This window comes from Ambystoma mexicanum, chromosome 3q, assembly GCF_040938575.1.
Source record: "Ambystoma mexicanum isolate Mex_15411 chromosome 3q, UKY_AmexF1_1, whole genome shotgun sequence".
In the NCBI taxonomy this organism is placed as follows: Eukaryota; Metazoa; Chordata; class Amphibia; order Caudata; family Ambystomatidae; genus Ambystoma; species Ambystoma mexicanum.
In genome coordinates, this window is record NC_090926.1 from 153,055,419 (window position 1) to 153,074,020 (window position 18,602).

An 18,602-nucleotide genomic window follows, 5' to 3' on the forward strand; every position below is an offset into this window, starting at 1 on the left:
GTTCTCTTCAGAAGCAAGGATGGCACTGTATCCTGAAGGACAAAGTAAGGTGCAGTTTACAAATGGTAAGTTAGGTTGTATTACCCTGAACCTGTCAAGGAATGAGGTACTATAGCAATAAGACTGTCTTTGGAGCGAAGAACAGTCCCAAACGAAATAGCTTTGAAGGCTGAACCCTAGATGGGGAAGCAGAATCTGAGGCAGACCAGCATCACTCTCAACTGAAAACGTACGTGCAGTATAGTCCCCTCTCTACACCTTCTGTTTAAATTGTTCAAAGAAAGCCCCTGGGACCTATAGGCGTTTATGCCGTTACCCTGTTTTAGCCATACATGCTCCCATTGATGTCCCTGAGATTTGTCAAAAGAATAGTTTTTCAACTCGAAATAAAGTATTTTTTGGGTTTAATCTTTATTGCAGAAAAACAAAATACCAAAGAAACTGCGACATAAAAAACAGTCGCACATTTTCGATGTAGTGGCTCAACCAAAGCAGATGGGGTCATTTAGGAGTTATAACAAGTTGACATAAGGTAAAGGTTTAAAGCATAAGAGTGATGTATGTGGTATGGTAAGGCATATTGTGCAACTCTTCCAAGATGTCCATGCCAACAACTTCCTTTAGTCCCACTAATCGGGCTTAGGGCCTAGATGCACCACAGATATTGCTACCATCGACGTGCAAAACGCTGCCCTTACCGTCGTCAACCTTTCAGCCGCGTTTGACACAGTAGACCACCAGACACTTACCGACATCCCACATCGCTGCATTGGGGATTCTGGAGACTGTTCTTAGCTGGTTCAAATCCTACCTTGCTAACCACCACCAATTCATCCAAATGGATACCTCCAGATCATCAACTCGACACATCACCTGTGGATTCATGCAAGGATCTATCCTTTCCACTTGATATTCTCCTTTTACCTGGAACCACTCGGGGCCCTTCTGGTTCCGCTATACATCACCAATATGCAAATGGACAGCAGCTATTCCTGAAGATCCCCATTTAAGACCATTACATGCTCAAGGTCTACCTCACATTGATCCAGTGCTGGATGTCCAGTGCTTACCTGAAGTTCAACCCCACCCAAGACGGAATTCCTACTGCTGACCAACAACATCGAACACCATGACATCTAGGCCTGGCTCTCTGCTATGAAGCTCGATGGCTTCACCACACAGCTGACCACCTATGCCAAGTCCCTTGGGTTCAACATGGACAGACACCTCCACTTCAAGGAGCACATGGCTAGGAAGACAAACGCCTTGGTACCTCCTGTGGCAAATTAAGCCCACAAAACCGCTTCAGATCTGCAGTGCAAGCTTTGTTCCACACCCACCAAGATGGTAGCAGAACCCTCCCGGAAGGCCTTCTGGTGACCACATTAGCACTCTGAGATCTCTTCTGCATGCTGCAGCATGACTCATTAAAGTACTGTGCAAATTCAACCACGTCATCCTAGTGTAGAACGGTAAACCAAAACCTGATATGATAAACGGCTCCAACAAGAGAGTGAATGCATGTTGACAAAAGGCCAGAGGGGGTTGGTCTGCTTATTGACGTTGAAAACTAACAATTCCTTTTTGTGCTCAACAGCCATATCTTTTATACACAACCGTACATAATTTACATAATTCAACATACCAATTACGTAATCCCACAATCCCCATTGGCTAACCCTATTAAAAAGAAAATCAACCCCTACATTCTCTAATCCCATAGATACATTTACTAAGCGCAATCCCCTTTCCACATGGTCTCATTCTAATCCTAAATATAATTAGTTTATTAGCTAAAAACAATTCAATAGTTAACTTGCTCGATTTGTCAGAGCAACTTTAACCCAGTACGTGATGTGCATAGCCTCGATAAGATTTCCTAAATTAGAGGGAGGACAGTGATCATTCCTTTAAACCTCCTTATCGCCCCAGACAAGCTGGCGTCCCAAATTGCTCCCTCTACATTTGTTCACGTCGCTTCATTGCGACTTCCATCTTAAATCATATGGCCTCTATCACATTGTACTTCTGATCTTCCAATGTGTCCATCTGGAACCATAAAGCACCAGTCAAGCTCTGCCTTTAAGCACCCACTCAGTGTATTTATTGACTAACCCCAATTCAACCCTCGCAACCTAAAAGGACCCCCCCACTGGTCAACCAATAACAAGACTTTGTACTCTCAGGAAGATTGCCCCTTGTACAAACATATCCAACTGGCCATAAAATCCCAATCTAATAACAAATCATTTCATCCTCGTCTCTAGTGACCATTTGTTTGTTAACGCCATCTGCCCAATGCAGTTTGCTTCCTCCCCACTCTTTGACCCAATCATCCAAACTCCCAGAGCTAAAGAAAGTCAGCCTTTGCAAACCAAAGATGCTATGGCCTACACAGGCCCTACCTACAAAAGGACTGCAATTTGCAAAGTTCTTATGTGTATGTGATAAAACTCATAACTCCCTAATATTCTAACAGTATCTCCAACCTGAATCATGTCGAGTCCCTACATGTTTATTACATGTTATTACTGCATCCCCTTACAATTGCTTACAAAGTTATTCAGAGGCTTAGACCCACTTCTTGTAAGGGAGATATTTTCCCAGCAACACTATGTAAGGATTTTCCTAGTACACTGCCCCGTGAGTTAGAAATTTTGTTAATCGATCATTTGAAGAAGCCTTTATTCCATCTAACATTAAGGAGGCCTGGATAACCCCCTTTATTAAAAAAGGAGAATCTGGATTCTACGCTTGCTGGTAATTATAGACCGATAACAAATGTGCCTTTTCTTGTTGAAAATAATTGATAAAATAGCTTACACACAGTACCAGCACTTCGTGGAACGTAACTCTGTTCTAGCTAATGAACAATCCGGATTTCGCACAAACTATGGAACTGAGACCGCCTTGCTGGATTTAACATCAATCATAGCAGAAATCATTGATAATGGTAAATCTGCTTCACTTCTTTTGCTGGATCTTTCCTCCGCTTTCGACTTGGTCGGTCATGCTCTTTTGGAGGAAAGATTGATTAAAGTTGGGAAATGTACCACTCAGGCCACAAGTTGGTTCAGGTCCTTTCTTGGACCGAGGATGGCCCATTTAGTGAAGGGTAATGCTCAATCTCTTAGAACCCTTCTGACTTGCAGTGTCTCTCTGGGATCATGTTTGTCTCCTCTGCTTTTTAATGTTTACTCAAGACCTTTGGGCAATCTTCTTGCCTCCCTTGGAGTTTATTTCGCAAACTATGCAGACGACACACAGATTGTGTTCACACTATCTGGTGCCTATACTGCAAACTCTACTAGGGTTAATGAAGTTTTTCTGGCCATACAAACATGGATGGCTTTACTCTTTGGCCTTGAATGACTCCAAAACGGAGTTGCTAATTGTTGGCACTCAACAAAAACTGAGGAATCTTGACAATCTATATAACTCCTTTGTGATTAATGGTATGGTATTTGCTGTATCTGAAAACGTTAAAACTCAGTCTATTTTGACTCCCATCTCACTTTTCAGAAACCTGTTTCATCTGTTAAATCTTCATGTGCCTTTCTTACTAGCTTACTCTGGCAAAATCGTCCTTACTTGTCTGAGGATAATCGTGCCCTTATTGCTGCAGCGATCATCAATTCAAAATTAGACTACTGTAATTGTCTCTTGGTAGGTTTTGCCATTGAATATCCAGAGTCTACGGGTCTCACAAAATGGAGCTGTTCATGCAGTATGTGGGCTTAGTCAAATTTCTAAGGTTTCAGAGTCTCGTAAGAAACTTCATTGGCTACCTGTTGCACAGCAGATTTTCTTTAAGGGTTCTATCCTGATTTTTATGTGTGTCTCAGATCAGGCTCCCCATGCCTCTCCTCCAGAATCCAAAGAACTCCCATCAGACGCACTCTCTGTTCCAATTTTGATTTATTTCTCTTCCAACCTTGTGGTGTTCTGAAAAAGTTTGGTAGTGCAGGCTTTAATGCCTGGGGACCCACCATTTGGAATTCTTTGCCTTTGGAACTTAGAGTATGCGTTTCAATAACCAGATTCCAGAAACTACTCAAGACGCTCCTGTTTGATAGGGGGATAGGTCAAACATACAGATCTTTTTTCCTCTTTCTGTGCTACTGACCTAATCTTTCTGCGCCCTCTGTGTTGAATGTCTGTCTGTCTTGTGAGCACCCTGAGGTCTACGGGCGTACAGCATGATATAAGAAATCTGTAGCTAGATTGCTTTCTCAATTATCAGAACCCCTTCTCTCACAAGCACATAGCTCCCCACTTCCCTACTCTAGGCGCTACAAAGTTAAAAAGTTCTATTCCACACAATAACATTGTGCTTGCACTGTGGTCTATTATGTTGCTACATAATGCAATCTAAAATGTATCCAAAAGCTAAACAGCAAGTAACACTCATATTAATTCCTCTAACTATACCGAATATATGTTGATTGCAACATCGCATTTAAACAAGCTGCACCATAGACTAATACAATTTACGTAGTGTAAACCTCTTTTCCCTGTTGGGGCACTGTATGTGCATACCAACACTGACCCTCCTTGAACTGCGCTGGCTTCCACTGCATGCACATTTCACCTTCAAATCCTAACTATCTACAAGGCCATCACCCTCAAGAGACCAAGCTACCTTGCTGAGAATTTGAGTGCGTTTGCATCCTGATACCTTGCGCTCGAAAATAATTCTTACTCTTTAACTCCTTGTTTGCAGTGGTTTGGTGGTCAGACGACACGCGTTTCGACCTCTCGGGGTCTTTATCAAGGCTATCTTGTGGATATTCGCTGCCTGCTGGCGGTACTCGGTTGGACATTAGTTTACATTGTTTGTTCCCATGGTTGTCACCCCGTTGGGCAAGATGTCTGGCCGTATGGCCCGGTCGGCTCCTCTAGGTATTCCAAGCTGAATGGTGGCCGTAGGGAACTAATATCCTCCATTGAAAACTCCTAAGCACCCCAAGACACCGATTGTCACAGGAAATTATCACTCTACAGGATCTGAATGGTATTATTTATAGGGTTGTCTTGCAAAATTAGTGGAAGAATGATCTCATTAATGCCCACAGGGCCCCTGTAGGCATCCGCACGTGTGCGCTTTCATCTGCTTTATTTTTTTCATTTTTTGCCTGATGCAAAGTAATTTACCTGTGGCAGACGACATGAAGATCACCACGCTTAAAGTGCTTGCTTGCTATTTTCTTTTCCTTTCATCTGTATTGACCTGCGAGCTGCCATTCCAATATGGTGGTCCGCATACCGAGCACTGGAGTGCCTGGTGTTATGCTCTCATTGGCGGAAGCTTCACACTAATCAGCCAATCTACATGCCGGCAGCCTTGGCCGCCCCGCCTCCAAAGGCCCAATCCTGGCCCTTGTCACCTCTCCCTCTCTCATCCTCCAATGTTCCTGCTAGGAAGCAGCTGCGGGGTGCTTCAGCACCCTGACCCTGTACATCGGATGACCCCTGGTGTCTCACCATGGAACATAAGGTAGCCCCTGCCTTGGGCCCCTGTAGGCATGCGCACGTGTGCACTTTCATCTGCTTTATTTTCTTCATTTTTTGCCTGATGCAAAGTAACTTACCTGTGGCAGACGACATGAAGATCACCACGCTTAAATCAAGCATTTGCCTTCTGTTTTTATTTCCTTTCATCTGTATTGACCTGCGAGCCGTGATTACAAGATGGCGGCCCGCATGCCGAGCACCGTAGTGCCTGGTGCTATGCCCTCATTCGTTGAAGCTCCACACTAATCGGCCAATCTACATGCCGGCAGGCTTGGCCGGCCCTCCTCCGAGGCCCGATCATAAGGCCCCTGTCTTCTCCCTGACTGCCATCTGAATGCGTCTTGGCGCATATTTCAGTGAGTAAAACTGTATTTTTGATCCCGCCTGCCTCTCTAGTTATATCAATGTGTCTTTGTATCGTACTCCTCATCCCAATGTCCTCCATGTGTCTATTTGCCATCCTACATCTGGTGTGCAGCTGCTCTGCAACATGTGGTATGGCTCCCCAAATATATTTGCCTGGTTTACTACTGCATCCTGGTGTGCAGCCGCCCTGCAACATGGGCTAGGGCTCCCCAAATGTATTTGCCTGATTGACCTTGATGCAACCTTACTTTGTTGCACTCAAATGTAACTAATACCTGCAACATTCGTCACTTACCATGTAACAGAAGCACTGTAACCCCAACCTCTTAAGCGCCTAGATATCTCAGGGTTTGGTGTTCTATATAAATAATTAAATAAAACTAAATAATAATAAAGGGCTTTTATTGACTATCCCCACCCACCCAAGATCGTTTCCCTCCTCCGTGTGTTCCGAAAGTCAGGGACACATACAGAAAGCATGTAGCATTGTTGCATGAATATTTTCACAGGCTCATCTAATTTGTAGCAATGCCTGAGCAGTCAAGGTCAACTCTTGGGTGGTAAAACTCCTAATGACGGCCTGTTGGATTATGGGTTTAGAGTTACTTAAAGCGTGCCATATTCAATAGGACCACTGCATGCATTGAATAATACAGAATTGTCACGTTGAATACATGCAACAAATTCTCAATTTTTAGGTGGAGGTAAATATTGGAAAAGTCCCTTCAAGATTTCCTTCACCTGTAATGAAGGAAAGCGCAACCGGATCCAATTTTTACTGTGTAATAAATAAATATGCAAGGGGACCCTAAAGGAGGGTATGAAAATTGGCAAAACAAAAGGTGATGGGTGGAAGGTTTAGAATTAATCTTAACCTCTGGCATTGCTCTGGGCAACCCTCCAGACCATCGTTCTTCTCCTGCTAGCCCATTACAAAAGGGGAAAGATCAGATTTATTCAAAACCTTCACTTTTTTGGTTATAGTTTCTCCTGTGTGAGAGAGGGTATATCTAGACGTGGGTCCCTTGCTCGCTGCATCCTTGGAAACCGAGCTGCTCCTCACTGATGTTTCTCAACAAGGCCGAAACATGTCTGGGATTGCATGTGTTTCCGTGTGAAGGGGGTCCTATCCTAGCAGTTCGTGCTGGGCTGCTCCCATTGGTGTCAGTACCCGACTGATTTGCATGTGGCTGGATCCCTTTTTGCAATGACGCAGACAGACTAAAAAACGGTGGTGTGGAAGGTTGCCCAGAGCAGTGCCAGTGGTTCAGATTTATTCAAAGCCTTCTACCCATCAAATGTTTGGTTAGGGTATGAAATTGGACCTCTTTGATATTCAGCTACTCAACACCTTGCCAATCTTTAACTTTTTCTTCATAAACTTTACAGTAGATATATACTGAAGTGAAAAATGGTGAAAATAATACATGTATATTTATGTGGCACATATGAAAATCGGCTTCTGTTGAAGCGGATCAAGCAAAATTCTTGTAATCGACAGTATTTAAAGAATTTCCCCACTCTATAGCCCTAATTATCACATGCAGTATTTCTTAGAAAAAAATGACCAAACTCCTGATGAGGGCTTAGAGTGCGTAGAAGCGTGGTTTGAAGATGCAGTTTTACACTTTTCCCATTAACTAAGGGAATGGTCACTGTGCGGGATAGGGATACTGTCCTGATGTTGCAGGGTTCACAATATTAAGTGTTTGTCACAGATAGAGCTGTGGTTTGGAAAAGTTCGGCCCTCTCTACAGAGGGGGATCAAGTGTAGGGCAACCTCGTAGTGGAACATCTTAAGATGTTTCCTGGTGTTAATATACCGCTTACACGCAAGGGTGGAGGTCCGTAGTGGTCGTTTTATTTTTTTGCTGTTCGCCTACTGCAATGTGATGATTACTTCGAGGAGCTCCAAGAGGATGGGAAGGGAAGGTTATACAACAAATTAGGCACTGTGCATGTAAAAGATCTTCATAGTTCTTGGGACATTAAGACCAGTATAAATGGTAGGGGAACGGTAATTGGATAAGGAACGGTAATGGGATAAGTAAAGTGCTCAGCCCTTTGGGTGCTGGTAAGCGCAAAAGGTACCTTGGAGAATCAAAACATGAAAAAGGTGAGTCCAGCACATACACAGACAGGGAACTCTGTGAGTAAACTTCAGGGAGCAGAGAACAATGTAGAGAATACAGAGGCCAAGAGGTCCTTTACAGGAAGGGGCATTCCGGGGGGTACACCATATTGAAAATATGGGAAATCAGCAGCTTTCTGAACTTGCTATGTATCTTACAAATCCTCCTGAGGATTATTCCAGAGAGAAGCACCACCAACATCGCCTTCTTGTCTTGGAAGATCTTAGTTCCCATGGGTGTGGTGGTGCTTGTTAAAGGGTTTGAAGTAGACTGGTTCACTCCTGTGCCACTCTTGTAAATTACACTGGGATTTAATGTCTGTTCTCTTTTGCAAAGTAAGCCAATGCAAGTGCAGGAGTGGTTGTGGGGTTTCAATCTCTGGATAAGTCATGCACCTATATTTTGGACCCTCTGCAAGATGTGAATTTGGTTTGTTGAGAGGTGGTTCCTAGTTTCCTATAGTGCAGCAACGGTTTTGTTGTTGATGAAAATCTGCAGGCAAGCTGGTCTGGAGAAGTTGCTATTTAGGGGGAGTAGATGAACTGGTGGTGGTGGTAGTGGGGAGTGGTGTAGCTTGTTTAAAGGGACAAATCGCAATTCCAGGACAGTGCAGGCTCAGTACAGCAATTAGTTTAGTTGGGACTAGGTGTTTTTGGAGCCCCAACAGTTCATGCAAGGTTTGTCAGTTGTTGGTTTCTTTTCTACCAACAGGCCTTGTGCTCTGACTGGTGCCTGTGCTCAGTTTGTCCAGAAGTCCAGCCACCTTATGTTTGTTACATGTAAAATAAACAATCATTTTGCTGGGAGTAGGCCATCTTTGAGGCTTCTCATCCTGACTGTTGCCTTTGGGACAAGGCAAAGGAGTGTGGTTGTTTCTCTGATCTGTCTGGTCGGTTGTAAAGTCCAGTGTCTGCAGACAGTCTTGCTGCCTTTACATCAGAACAGTGTTGGCAAGATTTAGTCAGTCAAAGCTTCTGCATAGTCCTCTTCAGTTTGGTGCTGTTTTCACTCATGGGCTCATTGATCAAGCAAGTAAGGAAGCACACTATCGGGTTTAATCAAGTATTTGGAGTCTGAGGGAACACTTACCTTTCAGTTGGAAGTGCCCATCGTTTAAGCCTTTGCTACCACATGCAAATCATTGCATGCTTATTCCCAGCAGGATTGCAGGATTCCAAATACACATTCACACAACCAGTATTGCTTTGCTCACTGCAGTTCGGCAGCTGTGACTGTATATTTCTACATCTGTACGCCACACACTCATAGGAACAAAAGATAGCTGTTGGACCTGGTACTGGATTTCGTACAAGGACTCCCAGTAGGTTGTGTCCCCACTAAAGTTATACATATACACCATAGACACCAAGTAGTGGAGCCCATGCAGCTAACTGTGTGAGGTCACAGGAAGCATGAATGCCTCTGGACACACTAATCCAGAGATGCTTATCGTGTCTCTAGGGCAGGGAACTGCAACCTTGCACTCTCCAGATGTTTTGGACTACAACTCCCACCAGTCCTTGCTAGCATAATCAATGGATGAAAATCATGGAAGTCATAGTTCAAAACATATGGAGAGCCAAAGGTTGCAGACACCTGCTCTAGGGGCTCATCAGAGATGCTTCCCTGATAAGACCTCAGATTGGGATTTGTAAGGGAAAGGTTGGTAAACCAGTCTGAGAAAAAATGGGAAAGTACAGGGGCCTTGTTTCCGAGGTAGGGGTTAGTCATTTTGACCCCATAAAGGCCCATCATTTTCTCCAAACACTATAGCAGAGTCATCTCTTCACTCACTGCGCTAACATATCATGGGAAGTAATTTGCTACAGGAATATCAATCCGGCTTCAGACAAGGAAGAAGCAAAACATCCACCATGCAAGTACTCCTCATGTGGTCCTCCAAATGTTTTGGACATAAACTCCCATCAGCCAACATAGTCTTTGGTGAAAGATCATGGAGTTTGTTGCCCAAAACATCTGGACAGACATAATACAGTGACATAAATATCCTTGACTGAGGAGAGAATTGCCTTCTCATCCTCCTGAGCGACTTTGCAACGTTGAAAGCTATGGAGCATATAAGGGCAGTGTTGTGAAATGATTTGCCTCTTACCTGCAAAAACAGACATACTGTAATAGATGATTCGAAATAGCCACAGATGCCACCATATAATGTACCCAAAATGTCTACTGTGTCCCCTCGATAGATCAACATCTGTTTGAGTTCAGTGCATTAATTGGACACCTGGGCCTAACCACACAAGCATGAATCTGCAATACAGCTCTATACCTTGGTTTTGCAACAGACCATGCTGTTCTGCAACTTGCTATTGCTGGGAAGAAATCCAAAAAGGAATGCCTCCCACAATCCATGATCTAAACCCTGGTACTATCAAGCCTGAGCTGCGTACAAGCCCTTCAAAATAGACCTTACAAACGAAGGGTTTGTGCCTTAATGCATCCAAGACAAGGTAGCCAGTCTCCACTCGTGACAACAAGAAAATGTAACCCTTTCACTCCTATCCCGATTTTTCTTGACTTGCTTCCCATAAACCTTGATGCTTGTTAAGGACTGTCCATCATATATTTAGCAGAGCTGGTAAACGTACCATGTTTGGTGAATGAAGAGCCATACACAGTAAAGAAAATCTTGTGTTTTTGTTTTTATTTTTTCCATTTTTAATTGAACATTATTTCTTTTAAAATTACTTGCAAACCATCTGAATATCAGGCTCTAGAATTGGAAACATCTTACTTCTGGAGCTGTGCCATTTTCCCCATCATATGGAGAGAACTAGAGACTCTCCTTTCTGTAGATTTATTTTACCTGACCAAGCCAAACTTAAAATCGGAGATTGTGAGTCTTCCCACTTCTCCTTTGCATGTTCACTAAGCCATGTTTGACAGTACTACCACAATCATTTCCTCATCTTTGCTGCGCCCACCTCGAAAATCAAGGCTTTGTCATTCCCATAGAAACATTTAACATCTTGGTCATGTATTGAGCATAAATATATCTTGCTTTAGTAAAGTCTACGTTTGCCACTAGCTCCCAAACCCCCTTTCACTGAAATCCCTCTTCCACATCGAAAATGAATAATTTATGACTGAGCACTACTCGTTGCAAAGGCATTTGTGTTGACTCCTCCCTCTGTTACTGCTGTAAAAGAAAGCATCAACTACAATAAATTTGTTTTTATTTATTGGTGAGTGTTCCTCGATCTAGCTGTTCCCGGAGATATCGGGGTATACCCTAGAGCAGAGAAGAAAATGTAGGCCGCTTATGGCGTGGCTGCAGTTGGAATTGGTTAGATACAGATTGTGTTATCCCTTTGCGCTGTCCTTCGAGATCAAGGGGGACTCGTATATGCTTAAGGGGATGAATCGGCATAGCAGCTTCTGCATGAGCTTCAAGGGGTTGCAACCCACTCCGGGTCAGAAAAACTGTTGCAGATGAGAGGTTTAAGAAGGCCGTTGCTCAGACTGGTTGAAAAAAGAAGGTGACTGGCGCTCAAAAGTTTGGAAAGATGAACTCCTACCCGCAGAAAAAGACTTGATGTTTGGTTGTTTCTTATTACTTTTGTTTTTCTAGGGGAAGCGGGGAGGGGGGTTCTGCATTGCCTGCTAACGTGAGAGCATGGTTGGGCACAGTGCCTCATCCTGTGTCTGAAATGCTTGCGGACTGGTAGCGAGGTGGTGGTGCTATCGTGGGGTGAATTTTCAGGAGCTCAGGGAAATGGGTGAGCTGTACTCCTAGTGGCCTCATTGTTTGGGGGTTCTTAGATTTTATGTTGGTATCTCTTTTGTGGTTTACTTCCAAAAGATTTCGGAAAAGGCTTTGGGGGAGGATTGCAGGGGGTAGGGGGATTGGGAGCAGGGTTCAGTCTTTGTAGGCAGGGATGGAGAAATTTACTTTTCTAGGCTATTGTGAACGGTCAGGTCATTATAAATTTACATTGTTGATGGAGATCATGGGTGAAATCGGGGCTGCAACGCTGAACGTGAAGGGGCTCAACTTGCCACACAAGCTTTCCTTCTTGCTTGGGTTGTTCCAGAAGTTGCGTTTGTGGGCTTTGTTTGTGCAGGAGACGCACTAACGGCAGGGGCAAGAATTTAGTTTAACTGGTGGCGTGGTGGGGCAATCCCTCTTGGCCCTTGGAGGGTGAAAGGAAGAAGGAAGAAGGGAGGAAGTGATATGGGCGTACAAACAAAAAAAAGAACTTGGGGCGGTGGGGTTGGTTTAGGTTGATCGTGGTAAGGGGTCTCCTGATTTTGTCAAGGATTGCTATGGCAACCCTCTATCCCCCAATACAGACCAACTAGCATTTGTTCAGTTAGCTTTCTATATGCTTCAGCAATGGCCTGAGAGTTTCACAATAGTTGGTGGGGACTTTAATATGATTCAGGACCCGTTGTTGGATTGAAAGTTGGGTAGAAATGCTGCCAGAACGGATAGGATGAGGGGTAATGTAGAGTTTGCGAACCTCATCAAATGGGTCGATACACTTTATTCTCCTACTCATTTCATGTGCACAATGATGACCCTTCTGTTGCTATCCAGGGAGTATGTTGGGCCCCTGTGCACTGTGACACAGAAACCTATAGCCTGGTCGGACCATTGTATGGTGGTCATACATTTTAAGTTCGACTCGGGCACTGTACTGAGATCACAGTGGCGCTGTAATGATGCCCTTCTGAGAGACACACAGTTTCGGAAATGTATGGAAGGGGAAATTGGTTCCTTTTTTGAGACAAACGACACAGGGGAGGTGTCGCAGCAGCATGTTTGGGAAGCGGCAAAGGCCATCTTTTGGAGGTATTTTCATTGCAGAAGGAGCAAAGAAAAGGAAGGAGTGAGGGTTACCGGAGAGGAGGTGATATTCAGGGTCTGATGGATTTAGTCCTGCAGGCGATCAGGGAAAAAAGGCCTGAGCTTCACTTGTTACTAATGGGGGGGGTGCATAGGAGGATGAAACAGAAATACTGCAAAAAGGGGTGGGTATGGGGTAAGGCATTAGTCTTGCCAATAAGCTGAAAGTGGTGAGGATTCATTGAAGAGTGCAACTGGTAAGGGATGTAGGGGGTGTAGTTGTCAAGGTTTCCAAGGGAATTCTCCAGAGGTTCGTAGAATTGTATACATCTGAATGAGCCCTTGCGGACGGGATACTAAGGGATTTATATAGAGAATTATTGTTGGCTGAACCGACGGTGAGCTGAGGGCTGCGATAAGATGGGTGTAGAGATATGAGTAAGGATATCACTGATGCCCTGTGGTTTCGAATTTGCTGGGAAGTATTGCAAGCCCTGCAATATAGATGGCCAGTGATTAATTTATTACACTGGTGGCATTACTGTCTGGATAAATTGACCAATATGTACTTGGGAGTGAGTCCCAGGTGTTTGGAAGTGTGGTCACAGGAGAGTGGATTTTTGGCATATGTGGTGGAAATGTCTTTGGAATGCAGTAGTTCTGGAAGGTCATGCATTGGTTAGAAGAACTGGATGGGATTCATAGAGTTCTCACCTTTGCCGATGATGTTAGGTGTGGCTAAGGAGGGGGAGGAAGAGTTCTGCTCAAACCATACATCTCAAACTGATAGCCCTAGAACCTGCGTTACTCAGCAGTGGAAGAGACCCACAGTCCCATCTAAGAGAAAATGGATCCGGAAAGCACGGGACGTGGATTCAGTGGTATAGATCGCGTATTTGATTGATGTGTCCCTATGCAACATAGAGGAGTGTTGGCGTCCCTTTTTTGGTAAATATGGTAGATTGCTGTGAGAACTGGTAATCGCTGAGGTTTGACCTTTGGTTCACTGCGGCAAACAGATAACTGTTATAACGATGATGCCTAGACTGGGGTAGAGGGTGTTAGCTACTTAAGGGAGGGGGATAGATTGAGAGTTTCTGTATGAACGGGTTTGTTGTTTTGGTTATGTTTTTGTAATTCTCTTTGAAATGCTAATAAATACTTGACTTGGAAAAATAAGTAAGGGGCTTCTGGTCTTTCTTTCGCCTAATGTTGCATTTCAGAGTTCTACTTATGAAATAACTATTTAACTTCACAGCCTGACTGGCTTATGTTGCTTGAAATCTCATTGTGGTTGGTGTTGGAGCTAATCTTTACCTGTTGATTCATTTTGGAAGCCGAGGAATGACCATACATTATTTTGTAAAGCTTGTAACAGGTAAGTAAATACTTCTTTGATCAGGATAACCATGTTTCTAATGCTTGTGAATCTGCTTAGAATCACATCCTGTGCATATAGTCTGTCATCTAGTGGTATTCGCAGAGTATTGCATCTTTTTTTCAAAGATCGAAAAGGTTCACATGCGCCCACCCTTCCTCCCCTCTTGGAGTAGAAGGAACATAGACATCTTACACCTTCTTTTCTTCTGTGCTCTCACACACTCTGTAAGGCTCCTGCATGGCCGAACAAAAACAACCAGTGGTTCCTTGACGCGTGAAGGATTTTGGGTAAGCTACATGTCACGTTAGGCATAGTGTTGGACACGCCCATGTCGATGTCCCTTTTCAATCTTTGAAAAAAAGATGCAGTACTCTGCGATTACCACTAGATGTCAGACTATATGAACAACATGTGAATTTAAGCAGATATAATCTTCAGAAATACGATTACGGTGAGTAATGTCTGTCATATCGCACCATATTTTAAGCAAAGCAGCCGTTATTTTGAATAGCCTTTTAAATTACTTTGTTTTGTTTTTTAAGGGAAGCTTGGTGAGAACATGACCTTGAAGAGGGCTGCCTGGGTTGCAGTGCCATCCAACATGTACATTGGATCCTATGTTCATGGGGCTTTGCCAGTTGAAGACCCATCCTTGGCCAGCATGGTGTTTGGAAAATATGGGGCACTTGTGATCTGCCAAACTGCTGATCTGAATCTGAAGGCAGAGCTGGGTCGCAGACTGGGCCAGCATGTGGTGGGGATGACCCCACTTTCAGTGGGGTCTTTGGATGACGAGCCAGGAGGAGATACTGAGACCAAGATGTTGGCACAGCCATTCCTTTTGGAACCCAGTGTCACAGTGGGACAATATGTGCAGCCCATGGGGGTGTCCATACTTGACTTTGTGCGTTTTGAATGTGGAGAGGTAATTGAGTCAGTGGCAGCAGGTTAAATGAAAACCCACGCATCCCTTCAGAAGATCAACCCTGAAGCCATTGAAAAAAAGATTTTAAGATGTATCATCTTGGTTAACGAAACGGGAGGAAACCAATAAATGGATGTTTCCTAAAGTGTTTGAGTAGATTTTCTTTGTGGCTGTGTTTTTATTCTTGTTTTACATTTGCAGAAACTATTTTCGAATGTATTTTTTGTGTGATTACAAACATGAAGAAAATGTTTGTCATACTTTCAAAATACTTAAGCGTTTGTTTATTTTTGTTTGCCAAGTTGTCTTGGGCCTAATAAGAATACTTCCTTTTATTCGAAATGCCTGAATCAACCATGAATCATGAAGTCTCATTGAATCACCTGGCCATTAAAAAGCCTACTACTGAATACACGATGGGACGTGTGATGGAACTGGTTAAGATATTCGTCGTTGTTTGCTTTTCCTAATGACTAACCCATTTTTTTCCTAATGACTAACTTATGTTTTATTTTTTAATTTTTTAATTTTTTATTAGCATTAGGTTAAAATACAACCTTTTACAAAATTCCAGTCATCCAATTAATACATCATTTCCATAAACTAAAAAAGGAAGAGAAGAAGCCAAAAGTTCATTTTTACACAATATTCTTCCATTATAGCACCACTAAACTCCCTGGCTTCACTTCCATTTCCACATCATTATGAGCCATCATAAAATAATCCTGAAATTAGTATCACTACACACATCTGCCAATTACATTTGACCCAAACTGGCAAAGATTATGTAGTTTAGTGGTGCCAAAGTTAAGGACAAGCTCTCGCCCAGAATCAGTTGGTCCCACCATTGATCCACTGACAGTGATGGAAGGGCGTTGATACAGGCGGCCAGCCACTTCATCCCCAGTTCCGTTGGAGCAAGGTAAATAAGAACCAGGTGCTGCAGAGTTTCAATTGCCAATTCGGAAGTTCACAGTCTGCAGATACAATCCATCTTTGGAGCTCCATGTACTCGTAATTTCTCTGGTTGGAAAGGCGTTTTAGCGGAAATGCAGAAATTGGTTGCGAAAGTAGCTACTCGGTAATCTAACCAGATACTTTGGCAAGGAATTCAGAGCTCGTGCTTCCGTGGAGGATCTCCTGTATAGTTTACATGATGATCTTTCCTCTTGTGTTTAGATCCAGGCTCTTTCCCACAGCTTTCTTTTTACTTTGCATGGGTTTATTGTGAGTAGATCAACTGTGGCATCACAACTCTGTAAGATTTCCTTCCAGATTTCCTCCCATTCTCGCAGCACACCCTCAGATCCTTCCAGGGTGGCGTGTGGTACAAGTTCAAAACCTCTCGGAGGAGAGGGGGGGCTATGCATTTCTGGTAAGGAGACAAGGATGTCCACACCACCATAGCATAGAGGGTATTTAGACCTATTTCCATTCTAACTGCTTGGATCCGCATTCCCTGCGGCAGATTCAGCACCTTTTTCCAGAATAGACCCTTCAGGTGGGGCCAGATGTTGACCGGAAGATCGAAAGAGGCCTCTGTGCCAAAGGTGATGATTAGACAACCTTAATTTTATAAATTTGAATTAGGGGCTTTAAAGTGAAGTTGCACTAGTTTTTTCGTGTGTGTATATGTATTTCTGATGTTTGTTAATCTGCTTAGAATCACATGCTGTGCATAGGTCCAACATCCAGTGGTCACTGCGGAGTATTGCATTTTGTTTTCGTAGTCGAAAAAGGGGACGTCGACAAGGCGTGTCTGTAACACTATCCCTATAGTGACGTGCGTTGTACCCACAATCCCTCACGCGTCGAGGTCCCTCAGATTGTTTTTTTCCGCCCAGCTTCTGGTCGCCTTACGCGGAGCTCCTAGAGAGACATTGCAAATACTTACTATGGACCTCGGTCCTTAATTCTACTTATTATATTATTAAAGATCCCTCCCCTCGACGTTAGCTGTGAAGCTGTTTCTCCGCCGAGCAAGTTTTCGACGGAGGGGAAGAGACGGAGGAGATCCTTCGGCGCTGCCGAACACGTGGCCTGGCCTCGCCGGCCAACATACAGTAGGGAGAGTGGGGGTTCAAACTTTTATCTTCTCTTTGAGAATGTCTTTCTTTCTCCCCTATCTTTCCCTTGGGGTTGTTATCACCAGTTATTATTGCCTCAGCTATGGAGAGGACACCTTTTAAGTTTTGCCCATGCTGTAGGGGCAAATACACTTGGAAGGACAAACACAAGCTCTGTAATCTTTGCTTTCCCCTCGATCATAAGGAGGACAGCTGCGCGGCCTGTAAGCTCTTGAAACCAAGAACCCTTAAAGAACGCAAAGTTAAGAGGTGGGCGGACTACGCTATGTCGAAGTCAGTTTCCTCACCCGCCGCCGCTGTTACAGAAAGTGACGAGGAGGGTGATAACTCGACGTCCGTTACGGAAGTCATTAACCCCCAGAAGGAGCGCTTGCGCTCCTCGACGTCCGTCCCCGGCCCCGACGGGCTCGGCTCACGCCCTGCTTATGGGGATGAACACCCCGGCGACAAGGACGCACATAGACCCCATAGGCCTAAGCACACAACCCATGGCTCTTCTTCGTCGAAGACGAAGGATCCATCAGCGCCGAAGGGGACGCAGGGCACTCAGGCGTCTACCTCAGACCGTAAGGGTCTCAAGCCCCACCCGCAACCAGCGATTGGGCTTTCATCAAACACGGGCGCTACCCCAAAATCATCCGACGTAACGCTCCATACAGCGGCCGTCGAGGAACAACGCGTAACGCAGGCAACGTCGACACCAGAGTCCTCTACTGACAAACTCGTTGTCGAGAGCCTGGCGAGAATTGTTTCCGAAGACAAACGTAAGCGGACGACGAAACAAACGTCGAATACCGCACAAAAAGCTATGGAAACACCGAAAAAGCACAAGAGTAGCCAGGAACTGCCCCCTTCATCTAAGGGCACTTCTGAACTACCGGAGGGCTTTTCAGAGGGCGACGGAAACCTTTCTTTGACGTTGTGGGAGCGTTCTAAGCGTTTTGAAGGTGAAAACACTGATTTCCCCCCTCTAGACTATTCAGGGGTCCCCCATGAGACCCTTGAAAGACTTCATTCTTGTATGGAGAAAATGGAAAGGTTTTTGGGAAACCAAAACCCACCCACACCCAAAAGACCAAGAGAATGGCCCCAGGATGACCCTAGGGTCAAGATTCCTAGGCTGTTTCCCCCTTCTACAGACGTATATGACCTCACTGAAGAGGAGCAATACCTCCAGGAAGATGAGGAGTGTTTGGGTGGAGAGGAAGAACATGAGGAAGAGGGGTTTGAAGAAGATCCTTACACTAGTGCAGGAGCTTTCGAAGAAGATACAGCTACCTCGCAGCCCTGGCAATCCCCATCAGTGCAGCCTTGGCAATCCCCATCAGTGCACTCAGACCCTGATGTCTTTCACCCTTCTCCTCCCAAGGATTCACCTTTTGGAAAC

General features: G+C 44.3%; 1 protein-coding gene across 1 annotated transcript in view; it reads left to right on the forward strand.

Moving 5' to 3' along the window:
- TSFM (Ts translation elongation factor, mitochondrial) overlaps positions 1-15,273 on the forward strand; it is a 107,231-nt gene extending 91,958 nt beyond the window's left edge. Inside the window, exon 6 of the mRNA XM_069653358.1 lies at positions 14,746-15,273. Within this exon, the coding sequence (XP_069509459.1) occupies positions 14,746-15,155 (410 nt within the window). The 3' untranslated portion in view covers positions 15,156-15,273. The remainder of the gene's footprint in view (positions 1-14,745) is intronic.
- The last annotated feature ends 3,329 nt before the right edge of the window (positions 15,274-18,602 follow it).